The 23,115-nt window shown below is 41.1% G+C and overlaps 1 protein-coding gene and 1 non-coding gene across 2 annotated transcripts; both read left to right on the top strand.

The window, feature by feature from the left end:
* The first annotated feature begins 2,266 nt into the window (after nucleotides 1-2,266).
* LOC131626088 (small nucleolar RNA R71) lies at nucleotides 2,267-2,373 on the top strand. The gene has a single exon (XR_009291040.1). It is a non-coding gene; the product is annotated as a small nucleolar RNA R71 (small nucleolar RNA).
* A 5,213-nt stretch (nucleotides 2,374-7,586) lies between these two features.
* On the top strand, nucleotides 7,587-8,975 carry LOC131626083 (uncharacterized). The gene is made up of 2 exons (XM_058896907.1): nucleotides 7,587-8,112; nucleotides 8,170-8,975. The coding sequence occupies exons 1-2, from the start codon at nucleotides 7,587-7,589 to the stop codon at nucleotides 8,973-8,975; spliced, it is 1,332 nt and encodes a 443-aa protein (XP_058752890.1).
* The last annotated feature ends 14,140 nt before the right edge of the window (nucleotides 8,976-23,115 follow it).

The following is a 23,115-nucleotide window of genomic DNA, read 5'->3' as shown; positions in this document are numbered from 1 at the left end:
AGATTCTCCTTTTGCATTAGTGATTACAGTGACTCCTCCTTTCTTTGGTACGACATGAACATGACTAACCCATTTACTATCGGATATAGGGTATATTATTCCAGCTTCTAGCAGTTTTTGGATTTCCTTTTTAACCACATCGCTCATAATAGGATTTATTCGCCTTTGATGTTCTCTAGAGGTTTTACAATCGTCTTCGAGCATAATGCGGTGCATACACAGAGAAGGGCTTATACCTTTCAGATCTGATATGTTATATCCTAAAGCGGTCGGGTATTTTCTTAGGACATTAAGTAATTTTTCAGTCTCGGTTCGTCCTAAGTTGGCGTTCACTATAACTAGTCGGTTTAGTTCTTCGTCTAGAAATTCGTATCTAAGATCGGTAGGAAGTGTTTTTAGCTCTATAGCAGGTTTCTTAGGTCCAGGTATAGGTTCGGGAGTTAAAGCTAGACATTCACTCAGATGGTTATCTTGATATTCCCCACGCCAGTTGTCATCTTCAAAAATTGGCGGTATAGGAATTTTTAGGATCTCGGTTTCCTTACTTGGTTCGGATTTTATTTCCTTAACACACTCGTCGATTATGTCGGCGGAGCAGCATGTGTCAACTATAGAGGGTGCTTTTAGGAATTGGGAAAGTATAAATTCTATTTTCTCTTCTCCTACTTCGAAAGTAAGCTTTCCTCGCTTGACATCTATAATTGCACCAGCGGTTGCCAAAAATGGTCTTCCTAGTATGATCGGGATGTTAGAATCTTCTTCGATATCCATAATGATGAAGTCAGTTGGGATGTAGAATTGACCTACACGAACAGGGATATTTTCTAACATTCCTACAGGGTATTTGACTGAACGGTCAGCTAGTTGAAGAGACATTCTCGTTGCTTTAAGCTCACCTAGATTGAGTTTCTTATAGGTCGAAAGAGGCATCAAACTAACACTGGCTCCTAAATCGCACAAGGCTTTCTCTATGATGGTATTTCCTATTACGCAGGGTATAGAGAAACTACCAGGGTCTTTCAGTTTTGGAGGCATGTTATTTTGGATGATAGCGCTGCATTCAGCGGTAAGCGTTATAGTTTCATTATCCTCGAGTTTCTTTTTGTTTGATAGGATTTCTTTTAGGAACTTAGCGTACGAAGGCATCTCAGTTATGGCTTCTGTGAATGGTATGGTTATGTTTAATTGCTTCAGAAGTTCTACAAATCTTTTAAATTGCGCTTCGGTTTTTGATTTAGCTAATCTCTGAGGGTAAGGAATTGGTGGCTTATATGGTGGTGGTGGAACGTAAGGTTTCTCTTTTTCAGGTTCCACTTCGTTATTGTTCTCATCAGTCTTAGCAGTTTGTTCGTCAGTTGTTTTCTTGTGGGTTTCCTTCGGCTCTTGTTGTGACATGGGTGCGTTTTGAGTTCTAGGATCTATGGGTCCATCGTAATTTGTTCCACTTCGTAGTGTTATCGCGTTCGCATGTCCTTTAGGATTGGGTTGAGGTTGAGCAGGAAACGTGCCAGCAGGGGCAGCAGTAGGTGCTTGTTGTTGAGCTACTTGTGAGATTTGAGTTTCTAACATTTTGTTATGCGTAGCTAAGGCATCTACTTTGTTCGATAGTTGTTTTAGTTGCTCGCTATTGTGGATGTTTTGATTTAGGAAGTCCTTATTGGTTTGTTGTTGGGAAGCTATAAAGTTCTCCATCATGATTTCTAGATTTGACTTCCTAGGGGTGTTTTGAGCAGCTACAGGCGCTTTTTGGTAGCCAGGTGGTACAGCAGGTGCTTGTCCAGGCGCGTACAACGCGTTGTTGTTTTTATAAGAAAAGTTCGGATGGTTTTTCCATCCAGGGTTGTACGTGTTAGAATAAGGGTTTCCTTGAGCGTAGTTTACTTGATCAGATGGAATTCCAGTCAAGAGTTGGCATTCAGCAACTGCATGTCCAGTCAATCCACAAATCTCGCAGTTAGGTGTTACAGCGGCAGCGGTGGCTGAAGGAGTGATGGTTAAGTTCTCGATCTTCTGAGTTAAAGCGTCTACTTTAGCGTTAACGCGGTCTATACCACTTATTTCGTACATTCCTCCTTTGGTTTGGGCTTTCTCTAGAGCGGCTCGTTCTCCACCCCATTGGTAATGATTTTGTGCCATGTTCTCTATGAGTTTGTATGCTTCATCATGGGGTTTGTCCATTAATGCTCCGCCAGCAGCGGCATCTATAGTCATTTTAGTGTTATATAAGAGACCACCATAGAAAGTATGGATGATCAGCCATGGTTCGAGTCCATGATGAGGGCATATTCTAAGCATGTCCTTGTAACGTTCCCAAGCTTCGAAGAGTGATTCGTTATCTTTCTGGGTAAATCCGTTGATTTGACCTCTGAGCATAGCAGTTTTGCTAGGCGGAAAGTATCTCGCTAAGAATACTCTTTTCAATTCGTCCCACGTAGTTATGGAATTAGAAGGCAGGGATTGAAGCCACGCTCTCGCTCTATCTCTCAAGGAGAAAGGGAAAAGGCGTAATCGAATAGCTTCGGAACTAACGTTGTTGGCTTTGATAATGTCGGCGTATTGCACGAACACGGATAAATGGAGATTGGGGTCGTCTGCAGGGCTTCAAGAGAATTGATTCTGTTGAACAGCTTGGACCAATGAAGGTTTGAGTTCGAAATTGTTTGCCTCGATCGCAGGTGGTGCGATACTTGAATGCGGTTCAGCGCGCGAAGGAGCGGCATAGTCTCTAAGAGGACGAATAGCAGCCATCTCTAACTTCGGGGTGATTTGATTAATTTGATCAGTAAAAATCAATTCCTGATTAATCGGAATTGGTGCTACTTCGGGAAGATTGCGAGCTCGACGTTTGACGTTAATGAAACGTTCGATCTCGTTAATTCTTTGTATTAAATCTCCTCCTTGTGAACGAGTATTTGGCATACAATCGTTCAGAAAGAAAAGGAAGAATTGTCCTAGTCTCTACGGTGTAACAGTGAGTTACGATATCGACTTAAATAGTCCCCGGCAACGGCGCCAAAAACTTGATCGCGACTTTACGTGTCTATTAATCTGATGACTGCAAGTGCACAGTCGTGTCGTGTAGTTTTAAAAGATATCGAATCCACAGGGACTATGAATCGATCTACCGTTATCTAAGGTTACTATGTAAAGCTAGGGCTACTAATATTTCGATTGTTCTTAAGGGAAAGTGATTGTGAGAAATGAATAATATAATAAAAGACAGATATCAGTATGTATTTCATTTAACTTAAGGTGATCCGAAGGTCCATTGGCTTTTGCATAATTTAATTAAAAATCTTTACTAATTCAATTGATTAAAAATCCTCGTCTCAAACTTTCGCTCTGTTGATTTAGATTACTGTCCTAATCCTAATGTACGCTTTCGCCATCCCATTAGATTTTAGAAAAGCTTTTTGGAAACAACGTAATTAATAAAATGCCTGTTTTATGAAGTCGTTATCTATTTAAATCTCCTAATCTCAAACTTTCGCTCTGTTGACTCGGAACATGCTAATATCCCTAACGTACGCTTTCGCCATCCCGCTCGGGTGTAAAAACAATTTTTGAAAATAAATAAGTTCTAATTAGTTTTAATACGCTTTCGCCATCCTTAAAACTAATGTCCTATGTCTACTATCCAGTTAAAGATCTCAAACTTTCGCTCTATTGATTTTAACCTTTGACCGTCTTAACCCCTCAAACTTTCGCTCTATTGGTTTTAAGACTTACTAATTAAATTAGACATACAGACCAAAAACAAGTGATAGTTAAGAAAACATAATTAAGCCAATTTATTTCGGATCCCTACGGTTAACTTACTTTACATACCGATATCTTAATAATTTAGCCAGACATATTAATATGGTTAAACATGCATAAATCGGTTCGGTTCATAATAATAGGCATAGTAAATGGCATACAATATATCATGCAAATAAATATAAATAAAGGCGGTAAATAAAAAACCTGAATTAAATAAATGGTAATTGGATCTTCGAGTACTGAACTTCCACCACAGGTTGGCTGGATCGTTCTTCGGAATTACAGCAAATAAAACAAGGAAAAATAAAAGAAGCAATAAATCTAACGTAAGGCTAGATCTATAAAAAGTTCACAACAATTTCCGGTGTAGAAATCGTTGTGAGAAAATAAATGTTTAAATGAAAGCAGAATAAAGAAATACGGTTCGCGGTACAATTTCGGCAGCACTTCGTTGGCAGGAAATCGGACTCCTTGGAAGTGAGGTAGCAGGTTCTATTTATAGGAGAGGTTTTGTTGTGACGTTGCGTGAAAAGAGGAGACTTTGCAGACTGGGTGTGGAGACGTGCGTCTCCGATTCTTCAGGAGGACTGGGTGCAGGACTTGAGACGTGCGTCTCAAGTGGAGAAAATCTAGGAGCAGTTGGAGACGGGCGTCTCCTCTTGGTGACGTGGCAGAAGAACGTTGGAGACGTGCGTCTCCACTTGCTGGGAAGGTTTGGGCCACGCGCCTTTGGTTCCATGGTGGGCTGGACTGTCTCTTTTGGGCCTTTTGGGTCCTAATTGCACCCCTCTTTCACTTCAGCATTCCATTTTCATCTTTTAGGCATAAATATTGGTCATTTAAGCTCCATTTTCTTTCCTTTTCGCAAATAGTCGTAATTAGAGTGTAAAACCTGAAACAAAGCAAATACTCGCGTAATATCATAATAAATTAACATAATAAACGGAAAATGCTATAAATATCTATGGATTTTAAGCTAAATATACGATATAAAATCGTGTTATCACTAGCGCACCACCACCTCTTGTTCATAGGCCTGAGTGCCCTTGCTATTCGCACCCCCCGAATCAGGCCCAGTTTCTGCCTATAACTAGTTTTAAATCATTGAAACTACTGATGTACCCCCTGCTGTCTAGATTTTAGATTCTCATTTTAATTTTGTTTTTAAACTTTTAATTCATAAATCTTTTTTCTCTCAAATAAAAAATACATAAAAAATTTGCTCTTGGGTATTTTAGATTGTGTAAATAATTGTCATAATTTTTATTGATTTTTCTTAATTGTTTTAACCCTTTTTAATAAACCTTTTCTTTTGCAATACTTGAATACTCTTTGTTTTAATATTTCCTTGTCAATAATCCTTTAATAGATTTAGGAATTGTTCTTTAGTCTTGTTTTTTGTAGATTTAATCGATATATGTGTGTTTGTGAATACCATTTATTTGTTATAATTCTCAATTCTATTCGACGTATATTGATTTTCTTTTACCTATCCCATGTATAGTTTTCCTTTAATAAAGTGTTTAGTTTTTTTATTATTTTGGTTCCTTAGACAACTTAGGTTAGGATTTAGAACTAGTGCCCCATTTCATTCTTTTTTTCTTTTTTCGACTTTTAAAATACTTAATAAACAGAAGACGCGAATCACACTTTACTAATAGTGAGTAAGAAATGAGTGGGATTTATTCTCTAATCTGTTTCTTAATCGCTTAGTGGGAGAGAAATGAGTGGGATTCATTCCCTAATCTGTTTCTCGATCGCTATAAGAAATGAGTGGGATTCATTCCCTAATCCGTTTCTTAATCGCTTAGTGGAAGAGAAATGAGTGGGATTCATTCCCTAATCTGTTTCTCGATCGCTATAAGAAATGAGTGGGATTCATTCCCTAATCTGTTTCTTAATCGCTTAGTGGGAAAGAAATGAGTGGGATTCATTCCCTAATCTGTTTCTCAAACACTATATAACGGAAGAGAGATGAGTGGGATTCATTCCCTAATCTGTTTCTCTACCGTTATACACTTTTATGTGATTCGAATCGCAAACAAATTCCCCTTAAAAAATACTCAACTAAAAACACTTAAAAGACCTAACAATGGTTCAAATTAAAACAAAGTAGAGAAAGTGGTGAGTGGCCCGGTATTGGGAACTGTTCATCACTCATCTACGCTAAAAGACACAAACCAATCATTTCTTTTTCTTTTGCCTCGTTGGCACTTAAGGGCAATGTTATTTCCGCTCGAACGCATTGTAGGTCGTCCCTTATGCAAGAGCGCGAACATTAACTCCGCCCAACTAAAAAACACAAAAACAAACAGAAAATCTTGAGCCGAGCTACGGTAACTCTGATTCCTAAAAAGGATACGTAGGCAGCGGGGTAGGGCCCGTGCGAGTACAATTCTTTCTTTTCCCTACATTTTGCATTCATTCGCATATAGACATAGACATAGTACACACCCTTTTGATATAAACAAACATACGTGGATACCATCGAGTACGATGGGCGTGGGGGGTGCTAATACCTTCCCCTCGCGTAACCGACTCCCGTACCTAGATTCTGTGGTCGCAAGACCTTGTTCTTACCCTTTGTTAGGTTTCCTGGTATTCCTTTCCCTTATGGGATAAATATATTGGTGGCGACTCTGTTCATTTTTTCGCGAGCGTGCGACAGCTGGCGACTCTGCTGGGGATGTTGTTAGACCTGTGCTGGTCCATTCTTAGCGAGTCGATCCTAGCCTTTGTTTGTTTCTTTTATTGGGTGTTTATTTATCTGTGTATGTGTTTACATTCTATATATACGTTTGTATACCATGTCTATTTCCTGTTTGCATATCATGTTTACTTTTCGCATGCATCTAGACTATATTATGGGTCCCCGTGGGGGCCACATATTTTCTCTGTTTGCAGGTTGGGTGGGATGATTCTATGAGGTAAAAGGCCCAATACCCAGGCTATGTGTGAACCATAGGAACCCTAGGATAGAGTGGGAGCATGGTTTGTCTCGAGGTGTACGTATCGTGATGGATTATGTGACCACGAGCAGAGTAGTGGTTTCAAACGGAGGTATTATCGTCACCCGCATCCGCACTGTGATGATGCTTACCTTCGGGCGGACCGTATACTGCGTTTCATGACCTTACCCTGGCCTAGATTCACCTGTGAGTGGGGAGGGATATACATGACAGGTACCGTTGGTGACTATTCTGTTCTGTTGGTGACTATTGTTCTTATGGCTGTGTGGTACCAATGCCGGACCTTTGATCTTATGACATACGATTCTGCTCAGAGACAACATAACAATTCTCTCATGTTGGGAGAATCTCCATTGCATCATTTTCATCATGGCATATTTAATTTCCAAAAAAAAAAGAGAAGAAAAGATGTAATAAAAAAAAGGATAAAAAAAAAAAGAAAAGAAGAAAAAATAGTATTATTTCTCATATGCATGCCATTTTTCAGGGTATCTGAGGTTATTACTTTTCATCCAGGATGGCTAACAACGTGACCGCTACCAAAGAGGCTACTAAGCGTACATTCACCTGCAGTTTCTTTTGTGAGGATATGACACATCTGATTCAGTTGAGCACTTTAGTTACTGGGCATAACTTGGATGAGTTCAGAAAGACGTATGGCCATATCTTGCACATGTTGACTTCTCACATTGATGAATGGGCTCTATACACGCTTCTTCAGTTCTATGATTCTGAGCTACGCTGTTTCACCTTTCGAGACTATCAACTGGTCCTACCCTTGAAGAGTATGCTGACATTCTCAAGATTAAGGTTCAACGTAAAATCCCTTTTGTATGTGTACCTGAGAAGCCAAGAATGGACCGAATTGCTGGTGCTCTTTATTTGAGCATGAAAGACGTTACAGGTAACTGGAAGCCTAATGGTGGAACCCACGGATTCCATGTGAAATTTCTGATAAAGAAGGCCGACGCCCTTGTTGTTGAGAAGAAATGGAAAGAATTCAACGCTCTCCTAGCTGTTATGATATATGGTTTGGTGTTGTTTCCGAATATCCCGAATTTCGTCGATCTAACTGCTGTTTGTCTCTTCATGGATCAAAATCCTGTGCCCACTCTTTTAGCAGATACTTACTATACCATTCATTCCAGGTATGGGAAGAAAGGATCAGTTGGGGGTTGTTTACCGTTGCTATATGAGTGGTTCACTTCACACTTACCTAAAATTGGGTCGTTTGTTACGACGAAAGACTCACAGAAATGGCCTCAAAGGATCATGGGGCTTACTGCAAACGACATTGTCTGGTGTCCTATCGGAATGGGCATAGAGGAAGTTATAACTAGTTGTGGCACTTTTGACAACGTTCCCCTCATAGGAATGAGAGGTGTTATCAATTATAATCCTAAGCTAGCGCTACGTCAGTTGGGTTTTGCACTTAAAGACAAGCCTTTGGACAAAGAGATATTCGAATCCGTTTGCTTTGAGAAGGGAACTGATCTAGAGGGATTGAAAAAAGTAAGAAGCGCCTGGAATAGCATCCACACAGATGACCAGACTTCCCTAGGTGAGAAGAATGTCGTTGCTAAACAAGCCTATACAAATTGGGTCGAAGATAGAGTTAAAAATCGCCTGTTGCCTTTCCCGAAGGTTAACCCATTGTACGAGCAACCACCTGAGGTTCCATCTGCCACTATGCCTGCTGAGAATTGCATCCAAGCGAATATGGAAGGCACCCAGTTGCATGAAAAGAGTTCAGACGCACAACTAAAACATTATCTTGTAGACCAGGAAAAGACTGAGTTGACACACGAAGCCAAAATGCTGAAGGGAGGATCTTCCAGAGTTCAAAAGAGGGCTAGAATGGAAAAAGGTGAAAGAGATACTACGGTTGTTGTTGAGGATCACCAGAAGATCATAAAAGGGGCCATAAAAGAGGCAGAAGAGAAACTCAAGCGAGAGTACAGAGAAGACTTGAAGGCTTATAAACTCAAGATAGAAAGGGAGGCTAGAGCTGAAGTGAAGAGTCTGAAAAAGAAACTGGAAGAAGAGATCACCCAAAGAATAGCAGTTGAGACACAGTTGAAAGGAAGTTACCTCCGTAGCGCCCGACTAACAGAAGATAATGCCAAGCTCAGAGATCAAATGATGGGTATGGAGAACGCACCTGAGAAGGCTTATCTCCCAGAGTGTAAAGGATGTGACGAACTTAGGGAGTGCTGCAAGAAGCTAGATGGGCAGTTATTCTAAAAGGACGTGGTGATCCAAAGCTTCATCAAAGGAAGAGATAGGAAGGCAACCAAGATACTGTTTGATGAAACCAAGAAGTGGAGTGATGAGCACTTCAGACAAGGAGGACTTTATTTTATACTCAGATGGATTAATGTTGAGTCTGTATGTCTTGACCACCACCAGACTTGTTGGATGGGGTCCTTTATTTTTCCTTGTTGAACTATCTTGTTGATGTATGGTCTCGCCCAAGTTTAAATTCCTATTATGAATGAAAAAAGAACTAGTTCCTTTGTTTCTCTTAATGCTTGTCCTCTATCACGTTGTTAGCTATTCTAGATCAATATTAAAATATTGGATACTCTGAAAATGGCACATCACGTCATACGCACACATGCACTCATACATCCACATTATCACATTGCATTTTCAGGTTATTGTACAAGAAACTAATTGGGGTCCCTTTCAACAACAGATTTCTGCTTCAACGACAAAGCTGACTTCCTTACATCCATACCGTACCAGGAACAATCAGAAAAGGATCATGGACCACTTCGAACAGAATCAAGCTGCCCTCCGTAGGGATATGGATGTCATGGGGGATAGAATGACCCAACTCATGGAGACCCTCCATGCCGTCGTTCAAGGACAAGATGAGCTCAGGAAGAGCGTCGCTAATCAAGCCAAAGAGGTCCCTACCCCTGCTATTGATGGAGGGACGAAACCTAAAGAGATTCTTGTTGATGGGGTACCGAAATTGGTGGACGATCACCACGATGTTATTGACCTTGACCATGATCTTACCACTGAGTTGACCGGAACTGCTAAGATGTACCAGGCTCTGGAGGAATGCCTTAAGGCCATTGAAGTTGCTAAAACTTCAAGTTTCAACACTGCTGCTTTCTGCCTGGTACCTGGGATTGTTATTCCCCCAAAATTTAAGGTGCCATATTTCGATAAGTACAAGGGGGTCACCTGCCCAGAGACTCACCTCCGTTCCTACTTCCGTAAGATGGCCGCTCATGCTGAGAATGAACCATTACTCATGCACTTCTTTTAGGATAGTCTCACTGGAGCCCCGTTGGAGTGGTATATGAAACTTGAGAGGGCTAATGTTAGTACTTGGGGAGAACTTGTTGATGCCTTCTTGAAACAATACCACTATAACACTGCTATGGCTCCCAGCCGCGCCCAGCTTCAAAATATGGCACAAAAGTCTGAAGAATCTTTCAAAGAATACGCCCAGAGGTGGCGCGAACTTGCCGCTCGAGTTCAACCTCCTCTCCTCGACCGCGAATTGACTGATTTGTTTATAGGTACTCTGAAAGGGCCGTATCGTCAGCACATGGTCAGCAATACTTCTCCTTCTTTCTCAGATGTGGTCATCATTGGTGAACGGGTTGAGAACTGTGTTAAAGCTGGTACCATTCAAGGTGTTACTAGTCCTAGCAATTCTAATGGCAATGGTAAAAAACCATACTCCGGATTTGTGAAGAAGAAAGAAGGTGAAACCAGCACTGCTTCAGTTGACCAAGGTCGAACTCCTGTATACTATACTGTTCCACCTCCTTACTACCCAATGCCTTATGCTGTTCCCAATCCGTATGTCCCTCAGGCGTACGCTGCTGCACTTACACAACCATGGGTGGCACCTCAACAGCCTTTCATCCCACAACAACAAGTTGTTGCCCCTCAGAATCGTCAACAAAATCCCAGGCCTTAAGGTCAAAGAGCTCCACAAAGGCAAAGATACCCTGAAAGGCGTATAGATCCGGTTCCGATTCCATACGCCCAGCTTCTTCCCCAATTGCTTGCTGGTCAGTTGGTGCAACTCCGTGAAATGGGTCCTCCACCTAGTCTTCTTCCTCCAGGATATGATGCTAATGCTCGTTGTGAGTTTCATTCAGGTGCTCCAGGCCATACGATTGAAAAGTGTAGAGCATTAAAGTACAAAGTTCAGGATCTCCTCGGTGACAAGCTTATCTCGTTCGCTCCTACTGGTCCTAATGTGCAGAATAATCCTATGCCTCCCCACGCAGGTGCGACCAATGCTATTGAGTTGTGTGGCGAACAGATCCTGGTAACTGATGTTAATGAGGTTAAGATGCCGCTTGCAACTGTTAGAGAACATCTCGTGCAACAAGGGGTTTTGTGTGAACTACATGACTTCTGTTTACAATGTTCTTCTAATCCAGAGGAATGTGCCAGGTTGAGGGATGAGATTCAAAAGCTTATGGATGAAGGTGTCATTAGAGTGGAAAGAGTTATTCCTGATGAAGAGGTGGCTGTTCTAGAGATTCCTTACTATCCTGCTGATATGACAAAAGCCCAAAGCACTCCTTTGATTATTCAAACTACGAGTACTCCATTGGTTATTCAGACTCTGAATACTCCTCTGGTCATCCGTCCCCAAGCTCCTCAGACTCCATCTCCTGCTCCCTCTTTGTTGGTTGATTCTAAGGTTGTTCCTTGGAGTTATAATGCTGTGTATATTCGAGGGAAAAAGTATGATTGTCCTCCAGTGGGTAATTCGAATGTCACTAATATCGCTGGGACTAGTGGCATCACTCGAAGTGGCCGAATCTTTGCCGCCCCACCTCCGCCTCCCAAAGAGACCAACAAAGATGTTAACGCTCATACTAAAGGGAAACAGGTTGTCGTTGATCCTCCTGAGCCCCGTACCGCACAAGACGCTGAACAACTTCTGAGAATTATTAAGAAAAATGATTACAAGGTGATTGATCAACTTGACCAAACTCAAGCTATGATTTCCATCTTGTCTCTTTTGGTGCACTCAGAAGCTCACCGTGACGCTCTGATGAAGATCCTGGCTTCCGCTCATGTTACTCAAGACATTATTGTACCTCAGTTTGAAGGGGTTGTGACCAATATTGCTGCTGGTAATTGTTTGGGTTTTTGTGATGATGAACTTCCACCTGAGGGCAGAGCACACAACAAGGCGTTGCATATCTCCATAAGGTGCTTGGATACTGTGTTATCTAGGGTTCTGATTAATACCGGATCTTCCCTTAATGTGATGCCCAAAGCTACCTTGTTCAAGCTAAGTATGGATGGGGTTATGATGAGACCATGTACTATGAGCGTCATAGCGTTTGATGGTTACAGAAGGTCTGTGGAAGGGGAAATTGACTTGCCTGTCAAGATTGGTCCTCACACCTTCTCTATTGCCTTCTACGTTATGGATATTCGTCCATCGTATACTTGCCTCTTGGGTCGTCCTTGGATCCACGCCGCTGGAGCTGTGACATCCACCCTTCATCAGTGTTTGAAATTTGTTGTGGGTGACAAGATCGTTGTGATCACTGGTGAAGAAGATCTGGTAATCAATAATCTAACGACGTACCGTTATGTGGAAGTAGAAGGGGAAGTACAAGAGACACCTTTCTAAGCCTTGGAAATTGTGTCAGTCGATAGATTCCTTGTGGTCGAAAACAAGAGGGAACCTGGAGCACCCCTCTCGTCTTTAAATGACGCCAAGGCTTTCCTAGAAGTTGGTGTTCCCCATGGTGCTTGGGGCAAGTTGATCGATGTTTGCGAGAAGCGAGACAAGTATGGTCTTGGGTACCAACCATCCTCTCCCACTCAGTTCAGCCCGATCAATGGAAGGAAGGTGATTCCTCCAATCTCTCAGGTGTTCGTCAGCGCCAGTACTAGTTCTGAAGGTCAGGTTCTCGTCGTGGATGATGATGATGAAGAAGATCTCTCCAAATACATTTGTCAAGCTGCGCATGGACAGGAACTCAACAACTGGACCATAGTGGACATCCCCAGAGTCACTTTTATGGAGATGTAATTTTCCTGTTTTGATAAATCATGTGTCTCGCCCCAGGCATATTGATAGCTTGTATAAAGAGGGGCCCCTCATGTGTTTCAATCTGTTTAGTGATAAATAATAAAATTGCATTTTGGCATATAATTATTGCTCCATTTCTTTCATTTTTATTTTTGTTTTAAAACTTTTTCAAAAAAAAAAATAATAGATGGCAAAGTTTTTCTCTTTTTCATTTCCTCTATGTGCTGCATTCTAAAGCATAAATCATCCATCGTGCAGATTCGGCTCGGATTCCATCAAAAATGATAATGTTACAGTTCCACGTCTTGATATCCTTGAGAATCCAATTGACCAAGCTGATGAAGATAGTGGGGAAGATTGTGAAGTCCCCGAGGAATCGGCAAGACTATTGAGACAAGAAGAGAAATCTATTCAGCCACATCAAGAAGCCATAGAAATCATCAACCTCGGTACAGAAGAAGCAAAGAAAGAAGTCAAGATAGGTGCCGCTTTGCAGAGTAATGTAAAGAGAAGGTTGATTGAGTTACTTCGAGAATATGTCGACATCTTCGCCTGGTCGTATGAAGACATGTCTGGTTTAGACACTGATATCGTTATGCACAGGTTACCGCTCAAACCAGAATGTCCGCCTGTAAAGCAAAAACCGCGAAGAACTCGACCTGATATGGCTTTGAAAATCAAGGAGGAAGTTGAAAAACAATTGAAGGCTGGTTTCTTGTCTGTGTGTGAATACCCTCCTTGGATTGCAAACATCGTACCTGTTCCTAAGAAGGACGGAAAGGTGCGCATGTGTGTCGACTATCGAGATCTGAATAGGGCAAGTCCAAAGGATGATTTCCCCCTGCCTCATATTGATGTACTTGTCGACAATACTGCTCAGTATTCGGTATTCTCATTCATGGACGGTTATTCTGGCTATAATCAAATAAAGATGGCTCCCGAAGACATGACCAAGACTACTTTTACCACTCCGTGGGGTACGTATTGTTATAAGGTAATGCCTTTTGGCATTAAGAATGCCGGTGCAACGTATCAACGAGCAATGGTGACCCTTTTCCATGACATGATCCATAAGGAGATCGAGGTATATGTCGACGATATGATTGCAAAATCTCAAACTGAGGAGGAACATTTGGTATGTCTTGAGAAACTGTTTGCTCGTCTACGAAAATTCAAGTTGAGGCTTAATCCAAATAAGTGCACTTTTGGAGTGCGATCTGGAAAATTACTCGGATTCATCGTGAGCCAACGAGGGATTGAGGTCGACCCTGATAAAGTAAGAGCAATATAGAATATGCCCGCACCGAAGAATGAAAAGGAAGTTCGAGGGTTCCTTGGGAGATTGAATTACATAGCCAGGTTCATTTCTCATCTCACTGACACTTGTGAACCCATCATTAGGCTGCTACGCAAAAATCAAGATATCCGTTGGGATGATCATTGTCAAGAAGCCTTCGAAAAGATCAAACAGTACCTCCAAGAGCCACCAATTCTCATGCCTCCAGTTCCTGGGAGGCCGCTCCATATGTACTTATCTGTGCTTGAAGGATCTATGGGGTGTGTGCTGGGCCAGCATGACGAGTCTGGTCGAAAAGAGTGCGCCATTTATTACCTGAGCAAAAAGTTTATCGATTGTGAATCCCGTTACTCACTACTCGAGAAAACTTGTTGTGCTTTGGTATGGGCCGCTCGCCGACTGAGGCAGTATATGTTGACTCACACCACTTTATTGATCTCCAAAATGGACCCGATAAAGTACATCTTTGAAAAACCGGCTCTTACAGGAAGACTTGCACGATGGCAAATGCTTTTATCAGAGTACGATATTCAGTATGTTACAATGAAGGCCATCAAAGGAAGTGTCCTTGCAGATCATCTCGCTCATCAGCCATTGGAAGAATACCAGTCAATGAAGTTTGACTTTCCTGATGAGGACATCATGAAACTGGATGGTGATGAAGGACCCGAACCAGGGGAGCGATGGACTCTCACGTTCGACGGTGCATCAAATGCTATGGGCCATGGTATTGGGGCAGTTTTGACTTCTCCTCGTCAGACTCACATTCCTTTCACGGCTTGAATATGTTTTGATTGCACGAATAATGTGGCAGAATACAAAGCTTGTGTGATGGGCCTCGAGGCAGCCATTTATATGAGAATCAAGATCCTTGAAGTTTATGGGGATTCCGCCTTGGTCATACATCAGATACGAGGTGATTGGGAAACGCGACACCCCAATTTAGTTCCTTATAGGGACTATATCTTGGAGTTGTTGTCCGCTTTTGAGGAAATCACCTTCGATCATATTCCCCGAGAAGAAAACCAGTTGGCAGATGCTTTGGCTACTTTGGCAGCAATGTTCAGAGTTAGCTCCCCTAATGAAGCGCCAGACATAAGGATCCTCCGTTACAAAGAGCCTGCACATGTATTCCCTGCTCATTGTCTCTCTACTGAAGATGTATATGATGAAAAGCCTTGGTATTACGATATCAAAAGGTATGTCGAGAAGCAAGAGTACCCTGAAGATGCTACGATTGGTGATAAGCGAACACTTCAAAGGTTAGCATCCAAATTCTTCTTGTCAGGAGACGTCCTGTACAAAAGAAACTATGATTCTGTTTTGCTCAGATGCGTGGATAGACACGAAGCAGAATTGATCATGCGAGAAATTCACGAGGGATCTTTTGGAACTCATTCCAGTGGACATTCTATGGCTAAAAAGATCTTGCGGGCAGGATATTATGGGATGACAATAGAAAGTGACTGTTATGTGTACGCGAAAAAGTGTCACAAATGCCAAGTGTACGCAGACAGGATTCATGTCCCTCCAACTCCTTTGAATGTTCTTACATCACCATGGCCCTTTTCCATGTGGGGCATCGACATGATTGGCCGAATTGAGCCACAAGCTTCAAATGGACACAGATTTATTCTCGTTGCTATCGACTACTTCACTAAATGGGTTGAAGCTGCTTCTTACAAGAACGTAACCAAGCAAGTCGTCACTCGCTTCATCAAGAAGGAGATCATATGCTGATACGGGGTTCCAAACAAAATCATCACTGATAATGGGTCCAATCTTAATAACAAGATGATGACAGAGTTATGTGAAGAGTTCAAGATTGAACATCACAATTCGTCACCCTATCGGCCAAAGATGAATGGCGCAGTCGAAGCTGCGAACAAGAACATAAAGAAGATCGTCCAGAAAATGGTTAGAACGTACAAAGATTGGCATGAGATGCTACCGTTCGCCCTACATGGCTATAGAACTTCAGTTCGTACCTCAACTGGGGCAACTCCCTTCTCTCTTGTCTACGGTATGGAAGCGGTACTTCCCGTCGAAGTGGAAATTCCTTCGTTGAGAGTACTGATGGATGCCAAACTTGATGAAACTGAATGGGTTCAAATGAGGCTTGACCACCTCAACCTAATTGAGGAGAAACGCTTATCTGCTATCTGCCATGGTCAGTTGTATCAAAAGAGAATTAAGAAAGCATACGACAAGAAGATTCGGCCTCGAGAATTCCACACAGGTGACCTGGTCGTAAGGAAGATCTTGCCAATTCATACCGATCCAAGGGGAAAATTGACTCCCAACTATGAAGGACCATACATTGTGAAGAAAGCATTCTCAGGTGGTGCTTTAATCCTGACAAAGATGGATGGGGAAGACGTTCCGCTTCCAGTCAATTCAGACTCAGTCAAAAAATACTACGCATAAAAGACCCGCTATGTTGAAAACTCGAAAGAGCAACTTAGGCAATAATGGGTATCCCGGTGGACATAAAAAAGAAAAGTCCAGGCAAAAATTAGGGATAAAACAAAAAGAATAACCCCCTAGGTCGAAAACCCGAAAGGGCGGCCTAGGCAAAAAAGGGTATCCCGCTGGATTAAAAACCCGAAAGGGCGGTCCAGGTAAAAGTTAGGGACTAAAAGCGAGAGGTTGCGGTCTGAATATCCTTCACAAACACCATTTCGCACCCTTGGCATACGGACAGATCGGTTCAACCACTACGCTTCTGAAGCAAAGCATTGAGAAGATCAAGGATATGGGAACTGTAGCAATACCAGTTTTAATGGAAATTCGAGCATTTCTCTTTGCCATCCTGTGTTTTATTTTCCTTTTCTTTGCAAATACCTCTTTTAGGAGTTGCTTCCTTGTACATAAGCCTATTCATAGGCATGCCATCAATAAAATGATCCTTTTTCTAAAAAGCTTTCCTTGTTACTTTCCGTTCTTCGTATGCGAAGTGTGATTTAATTCGTTATTAAACATTGCATCGAAAACATGGGGGAATAATAATCATAAATCAAAACAAAACATGATGTTACATAAACACAAAAGTGCTCTATGGGCGCCATTTGCATCCAAACGTTGTTTTTCTGTGCAGGTTGCAGGTTCTAATGGTCATCTTGACTCATGTCATATGACTAAGGTCGTCATCGTCCCGCGTGAAAGTTCAAGCGTGCAACTCATCTATACTGGTAAATATGGGGCACCTGAAGAGGTTCATGTCCTTCCCCCATGCGGCGGACGAAGAATAGTCCTTCAAGATCGTGACCCCCCAAGCAGTTCAGGATGTAGGGAAAGTCAGGCGAGGTCACGTTTTCTCCAACGAAGCTATGTTCCAATCCTCAGCACAGTTGCCAATAATCTTTGGTACTGTAAGATTTCCAACTCCCACTCGTATTGGCGTTCCAAGAAAATAAACAACGGACCCCAATGATCCTGCTCCCCTATCTCACCAAGGCCTTTATTTGGCACTCTGCATATAGTATCCATTTCATATAACATTGCATCCTCAAAGCGTAGCATATCCATCAAAGTGGATCATTACGCCATACATAAAGATTCAAACATGCATACAAAAGCATAAGCCAAATAATTAGAATCAGCACTCAAACGTGACGACCATACATCCCCACATAAAATGTTGTCCTTACAAACCCCGATTGATATCAGTTATCACATTATAAATCCCCTCAATCCACGGTGCCGATACCTGGTGTTCTCAATCCCCAGTGAGTCCATCTACCAAGCTTCTCAAACACTCGTCCGTGTTATCCTTTTGGTACTCGTCTGTATCTTCTTTCGATACTCGTCTGTATTGATCCAAACACTCGTCCGCGTTATCCTTTTGGTACTCGTATGTATCTTCTTTCGATACTCCTCTGTATTGATCCAAACACTCGTTTGTGTTGTCCTTTTGGTACTCGTCTGTATCTTCTTTCGATACTCGTCTGTATCGACCCAACACTCGTCTGTGTTATTCCTTGATGCTCGTACGTGTCTCTTTTCAATACTCGTCTGTATTGACCCAACACTCGTCTGTGTTATTCCTTGATGCTCGTATATGTATCTTTTCAATACTCGTCTGTATTGACCCAACGCTCGTTTGTGTTATTCTTTGATACTCGTCTGTATCTCCTTTCAATACTCGTCTGTATTCGTTCAAACATTCGTCTGTGTTATCCTTTTGATACTCGTCTGTATCTCCTTTCGATACTCGTCTGTCTTGAGCCAAACACTCATTTGTGTTACCATTTCAGTACTCGTCTGTATCTCCTCTCAATACTCGTCCGTATTCGCTCGAAAACTCGTCTGTGTTATCCTTTTTGGTACTCATCTGTAGTTTTTTTGATACTCGTCTGTATTGAGCCAAACACTTGTCCGTGTTATTCTTTCGATACTCGTCTGTATTAAAACATTCGTCTATGTTACCTTATCTTTCTATCAAACCTATTTCTTTTCCAATCACTATTACTTACAGCAATCACTCCCTTTGAGAACCTTGTATGGGCACCTGAGCTACGTCACAAGCTATCATCATTCAAATCCAATTACTCACCGTAAATTCTTCCACCAGAAAAAAAACAAAAATTCTCTTTCCCCAGCAGATATCAAAACGAAAAGTAACACTTATACCATCATTTCTGGACAAATTTCAGGTCTTGGATATTTAATCTTCTTCTACCTCGAATGTTCGAAAGGCTAACGCCAATCTCACCTTCAGGTTTAAGACGATTAAATAGGGGCAGCTGTCATACCCCAAATTTGTCCTACCCTTATTTATCTAGCTTATAACTCATATACATACATCATTTAGGTCATGGCCCAATTCATGCATTCATATCATGGTTACTGTTTCAAAAAGGAACTCCTGGCACAAAGAACTTCTGATTAAATATAAGGATCTGAGGTCTGGTCCTGTGGCATTATCTTTCTGAGGGTTTCCTTGAATCAGGGTTTCCTCACCTTCAAGTCAAAGCATTGGCTGGAGAATACAAGCTTGTTGTTCATCTGATTATCCTAAATTAGGGTTTCTTGACCAAAGTCAACACAGTTGACTTTTTGGTCAAAACATTGATCAAGAGCTGGTTTTATGAAAAAAGATGGTATGATGACCGTGTGGAGGCGTTCAGTTGATTTCCATTGGTTAGAAGCTGATTAATCGGGAATTTCATTAAGGTCGGAGAAAAATACTAACAGTTGACTTTTAGGCCAAAATCGGGTCAATAACTCAAATATTGACTTTAGATGGAAAATAGTCAAGAAAAGTCAAAGGAATAATAAAATCAGGGAGAATGGGTCAAAGTTTCCATTTTGGGAAATATGGCAAAAAATGGAAAGTTTTATACTTAGAAAAAATTTTGGTTCTTAAAAAGTTTAATGAGCATTCCACTTCATCACTATTTACACGTGGCAAACGGAATATTTTGGAGAAATTTACAACATCAAAGTTGTTCCTCTCATGGAGTAGAACAACTTTGTAGTTGAACACTTTTCTATTTGAAGCCTGGATCAAGAGTTATTAAGGTTTGAAGTGGAAGATTTCCATCTGAATCAAGTCATGAGCTGGGCACATTTCTGGTCATACGTGAAGCATTTTAGCAAACATGTGGTGTGCTATATTTGAAGCCAATTCTGGGGAAATTCAGGAACCCTGGAAATGCAAACTTGGTATGTATCTACTCTTTGCCATGCTCTCTACACAATGAAAGAAGAATCAAGCCATTTGAATAAATATTGGAACAATTATGAACCTTTAAAGTCATACCTTCGCAAAGCTTATATCACGCATCCAGTCAAGCCAGAATTCCAGGTCACGCGCGTCATTATATCAAGCATGTGGCGTGCCAAATCCAAGTCTAAATTTAGAGAGCTTAAAGCATCTTCCAAGGTCAATACCAATGTGAACTTGCTCTACTCCACGCCCTCTTTCTAAAGATAAAATAATTGCGTCATTTGAATGACTGGATAAGGAGTTGAGGAAACCCAAAGTCGGTTGTTTGCAAAGGTTTAAGTGGGCAAGTCGTGTCCGGCCCAGGTCTTTACGAGCTTGCAGTTGCGCACATCCATGTTCTAAAGCAATTTTGAACGAGTTCAAGGCTTTATTTTTCAATCATCTCAACATCAATATTGTTTCATCCCATTCTCTCTTTACAATGACACTGATTTTGGATTATTTGGAAACCTATGGCTAGAGATTCATGCATGCAAAGTGGTCATGTGGATAAGGCTAAGGGAATAGAATATTGCCGCAACATATATAGTCATGAACAACATCTGTAGCTTACTCCAATAAACAAAGGCAAGAACTGCACGTGAAAAACTCTTGAGAGACTTACCATATACATCTAAGCCTGCTCATTAAGTTTTGAGGGGTGATACACTGCACTACTCCATACAACACACTTCCATGCAACCTCACTCACCATATAAATACCAAAATCTCTTCACAAACTTAAGACACGCTCATTTTCTCACTTTCTCAAAGACTCTCTCCTCTCAATCTTTTCTTCTCTCTCTCGGTTATCTCTTCCCACCCTCCTTCAAAGTTTGTTACAAAGTGTAACAAACTTCAACCACCACCATAACCGAATCCTCCACCCTTCTCCTCCACCATAACCACCGCCTTACCACCACCGTGATCACTCTCCTCCCACCTTCATCTCTTTCATCGCACCAGCCTCCAGCAACCACCACAATAAGCTACTCATCCGATCCTCTACTCTCTACCAAGAACTGTAGAAACATCATCATTGCACTCAAAGCTTAAAGCAAGGTTTACACGATCCTTTGAAGTAGATTGCATCGTCACCATCATCAACATCATCAAAAGCTCTCAACTATTGAAGTTCACAGAAGACCGCCATTCAAGAATCTGTTCCAAGTAAGCGATTCAGAACCTCTTGGCATGATAGCATCGTTATAGTTGTTGTAGTACATTGTTTAGATGATTCTGATTTGCTGATGGATGAACTGAAACTCGTTTTAAATGCTAGATCTGCACTTTATGCGTAAGAACGAATAGATTAGGCTGTTTTAGTTTCATTTTGGTGAGCCTCATGATGTTAGGGTTTTAGAAACGTGGTAGGCTTGGTGAATAAAGATACAATCAATGAAAAATAATGACAGATTTGAACTCAGCGGCGAAAACCGAGTTGAAAGGTGGCAGCTTTTTAAATTTATGGGCATTTTGGTTTTTTTCCGGCGGCGGTGGTGCCTGAGAAGACGACCGGAACAGTGTTCCGGCGTCTGGCTTTTTTTTGCATGGGGCGGGTCCGATAGAGTGACGTGGCACTATCTCATTGGTGCATGTTCCCATTACTTAGCAACTTTTGTCTTATTTAAATGATTGGTTGATGAGGTGGCCGGGTCTGATTTGCTGAAGCTTTCTTTTGTCATTTTGTGACTTAAATTCTAGTTGCCCCATTGATACGCAGTGTGGGACATTTATTCCATTAATCAAACCATGTGACAAATTAAAACCATATGCTGATACAATAATAAGAGAATAATGAAATAATTGGGTGATGCCATGCTGGGCCACGCACGTGTGGGCCTTGCCCCAATTTCTGATTTCACTCCTGAGGTGCTAGCGCACCACCACCTCTTGTTCATGGGCCTGAGTGCCCTTGCTATTCGCACCCCTCCGAATCAGGCCTAGTTTCTGCCTATAACTAGTTTTAAATCATTGAAACTACTGATGTACCCCCTGCTGTCTAGATTTTAGATTCTCATTTTAATTTTGTATTTTAACTTTTAATTCATAAATCTTTTTTCTCTCAAATAAAAAATACATAAAAAATTTGCTCTTGGGTATTTTAGAATGTGTAAATAATTGTCATAATTTTTGTTGATTTTTCTTAATTGTTTTAAACCTTTTTAATAAATCTTTTCTTTTGCAATACTTGAATACTCTTTGTTTTAATATTTCCTTGTCAATAATCCTTTAATAGATTTAGGAATTGTTCTTTAGTCTTGTTTTTTTGTAGATTTAATCGATATATGTGTGTTTGTGAATACCATTTATTTGTTATAATTCTCAATTCTATTCGACGTATATTGATTTTCTTTTACCTATCCCATGTATAGTTTTCCTTTAATAAAGTGTTTAGTTTTTTATTATTTTGGTTCCTTAGACAACTTAGGTTAGGATTTAGAACTAGTGCCCCATTTCATTCTTTTTTTCTTTTTTCGACTTTTAAAATACTTAATAAATAGAAGACGCGAATCACACTTTACTAATAGTGAGTAAGAAATGAGTGGGATTTATTCCCTAATCTGTTTCTTAATCGCTTAGTGGGAGGGAAATGAGTGGGATTCATTCACTAATCTTTTTCTCGATCGCTATAAGAAATGAGTGGGATTCATTCCCTAATCTGTTTCTTAATCGCTTAGTGGGAGAGAAATGAGTGGGATTCATTCCCTAATCTGTTTCTTAATCGCTTAGTGGGAAAGAAATGAGTGGGATTCATTCCCTAATCTATTTCTCAAACACTATATAACGGAATAGAGATGAGTGGGATTCATTCCCTAATCTGTTTCTCTACCGTTATACACTTTTATGTGATTCGAATCGCAAACAAATTCCCCTTAAAAAATACTCAACCAAAAACACTTAAAACACCTAACAATGGTTCAAATTAAAACAAAGTAGAGAAAGTGGTGAGTGGCCCGGTATTGGGAACTGTTCATCACTCATCTATGCTAAAAGACACAAACCAATCATTTCTTTTTCTTTTACCTCGTTGGCACTTAAGGGCAATGTTATTTTCGCTCGAACGCATCGTAGGCCGTCCCTTATGCAAGAGCGCGAACGTTAACTCCGCCCAACTAAAAAACACAAAAACAAAAAGAAAATCTTGAGCCGAGCTACGGTAACTCTGATTCCTAAAAAGGATACGTAGGCAGCAAGGTAGGGCATGTGCGAGTACAATTCTTTCTTTTCCCTACATTTTGCATTCATTCGCATATAGACATAGACATAGTACACACCCTTTTGATAGAAACAAACATAGGTGGATACCATCGAGTACGATGGGCGTGGGGGGGTGCTA

Source organism: Vicia villosa, unplaced genomic scaffold (genome assembly GCF_029867415.1).
Source record: "Vicia villosa cultivar HV-30 ecotype Madison, WI unplaced genomic scaffold, Vvil1.0 ctg.000257F_1_1, whole genome shotgun sequence".
NCBI classification, from domain to species: Eukaryota; Viridiplantae; Streptophyta; class Magnoliopsida; order Fabales; family Fabaceae; genus Vicia; species Vicia villosa.
Note: the sequence above shows the minus strand (reverse complement) of the source record. Positions and strands in the feature narration are given on the sequence as shown.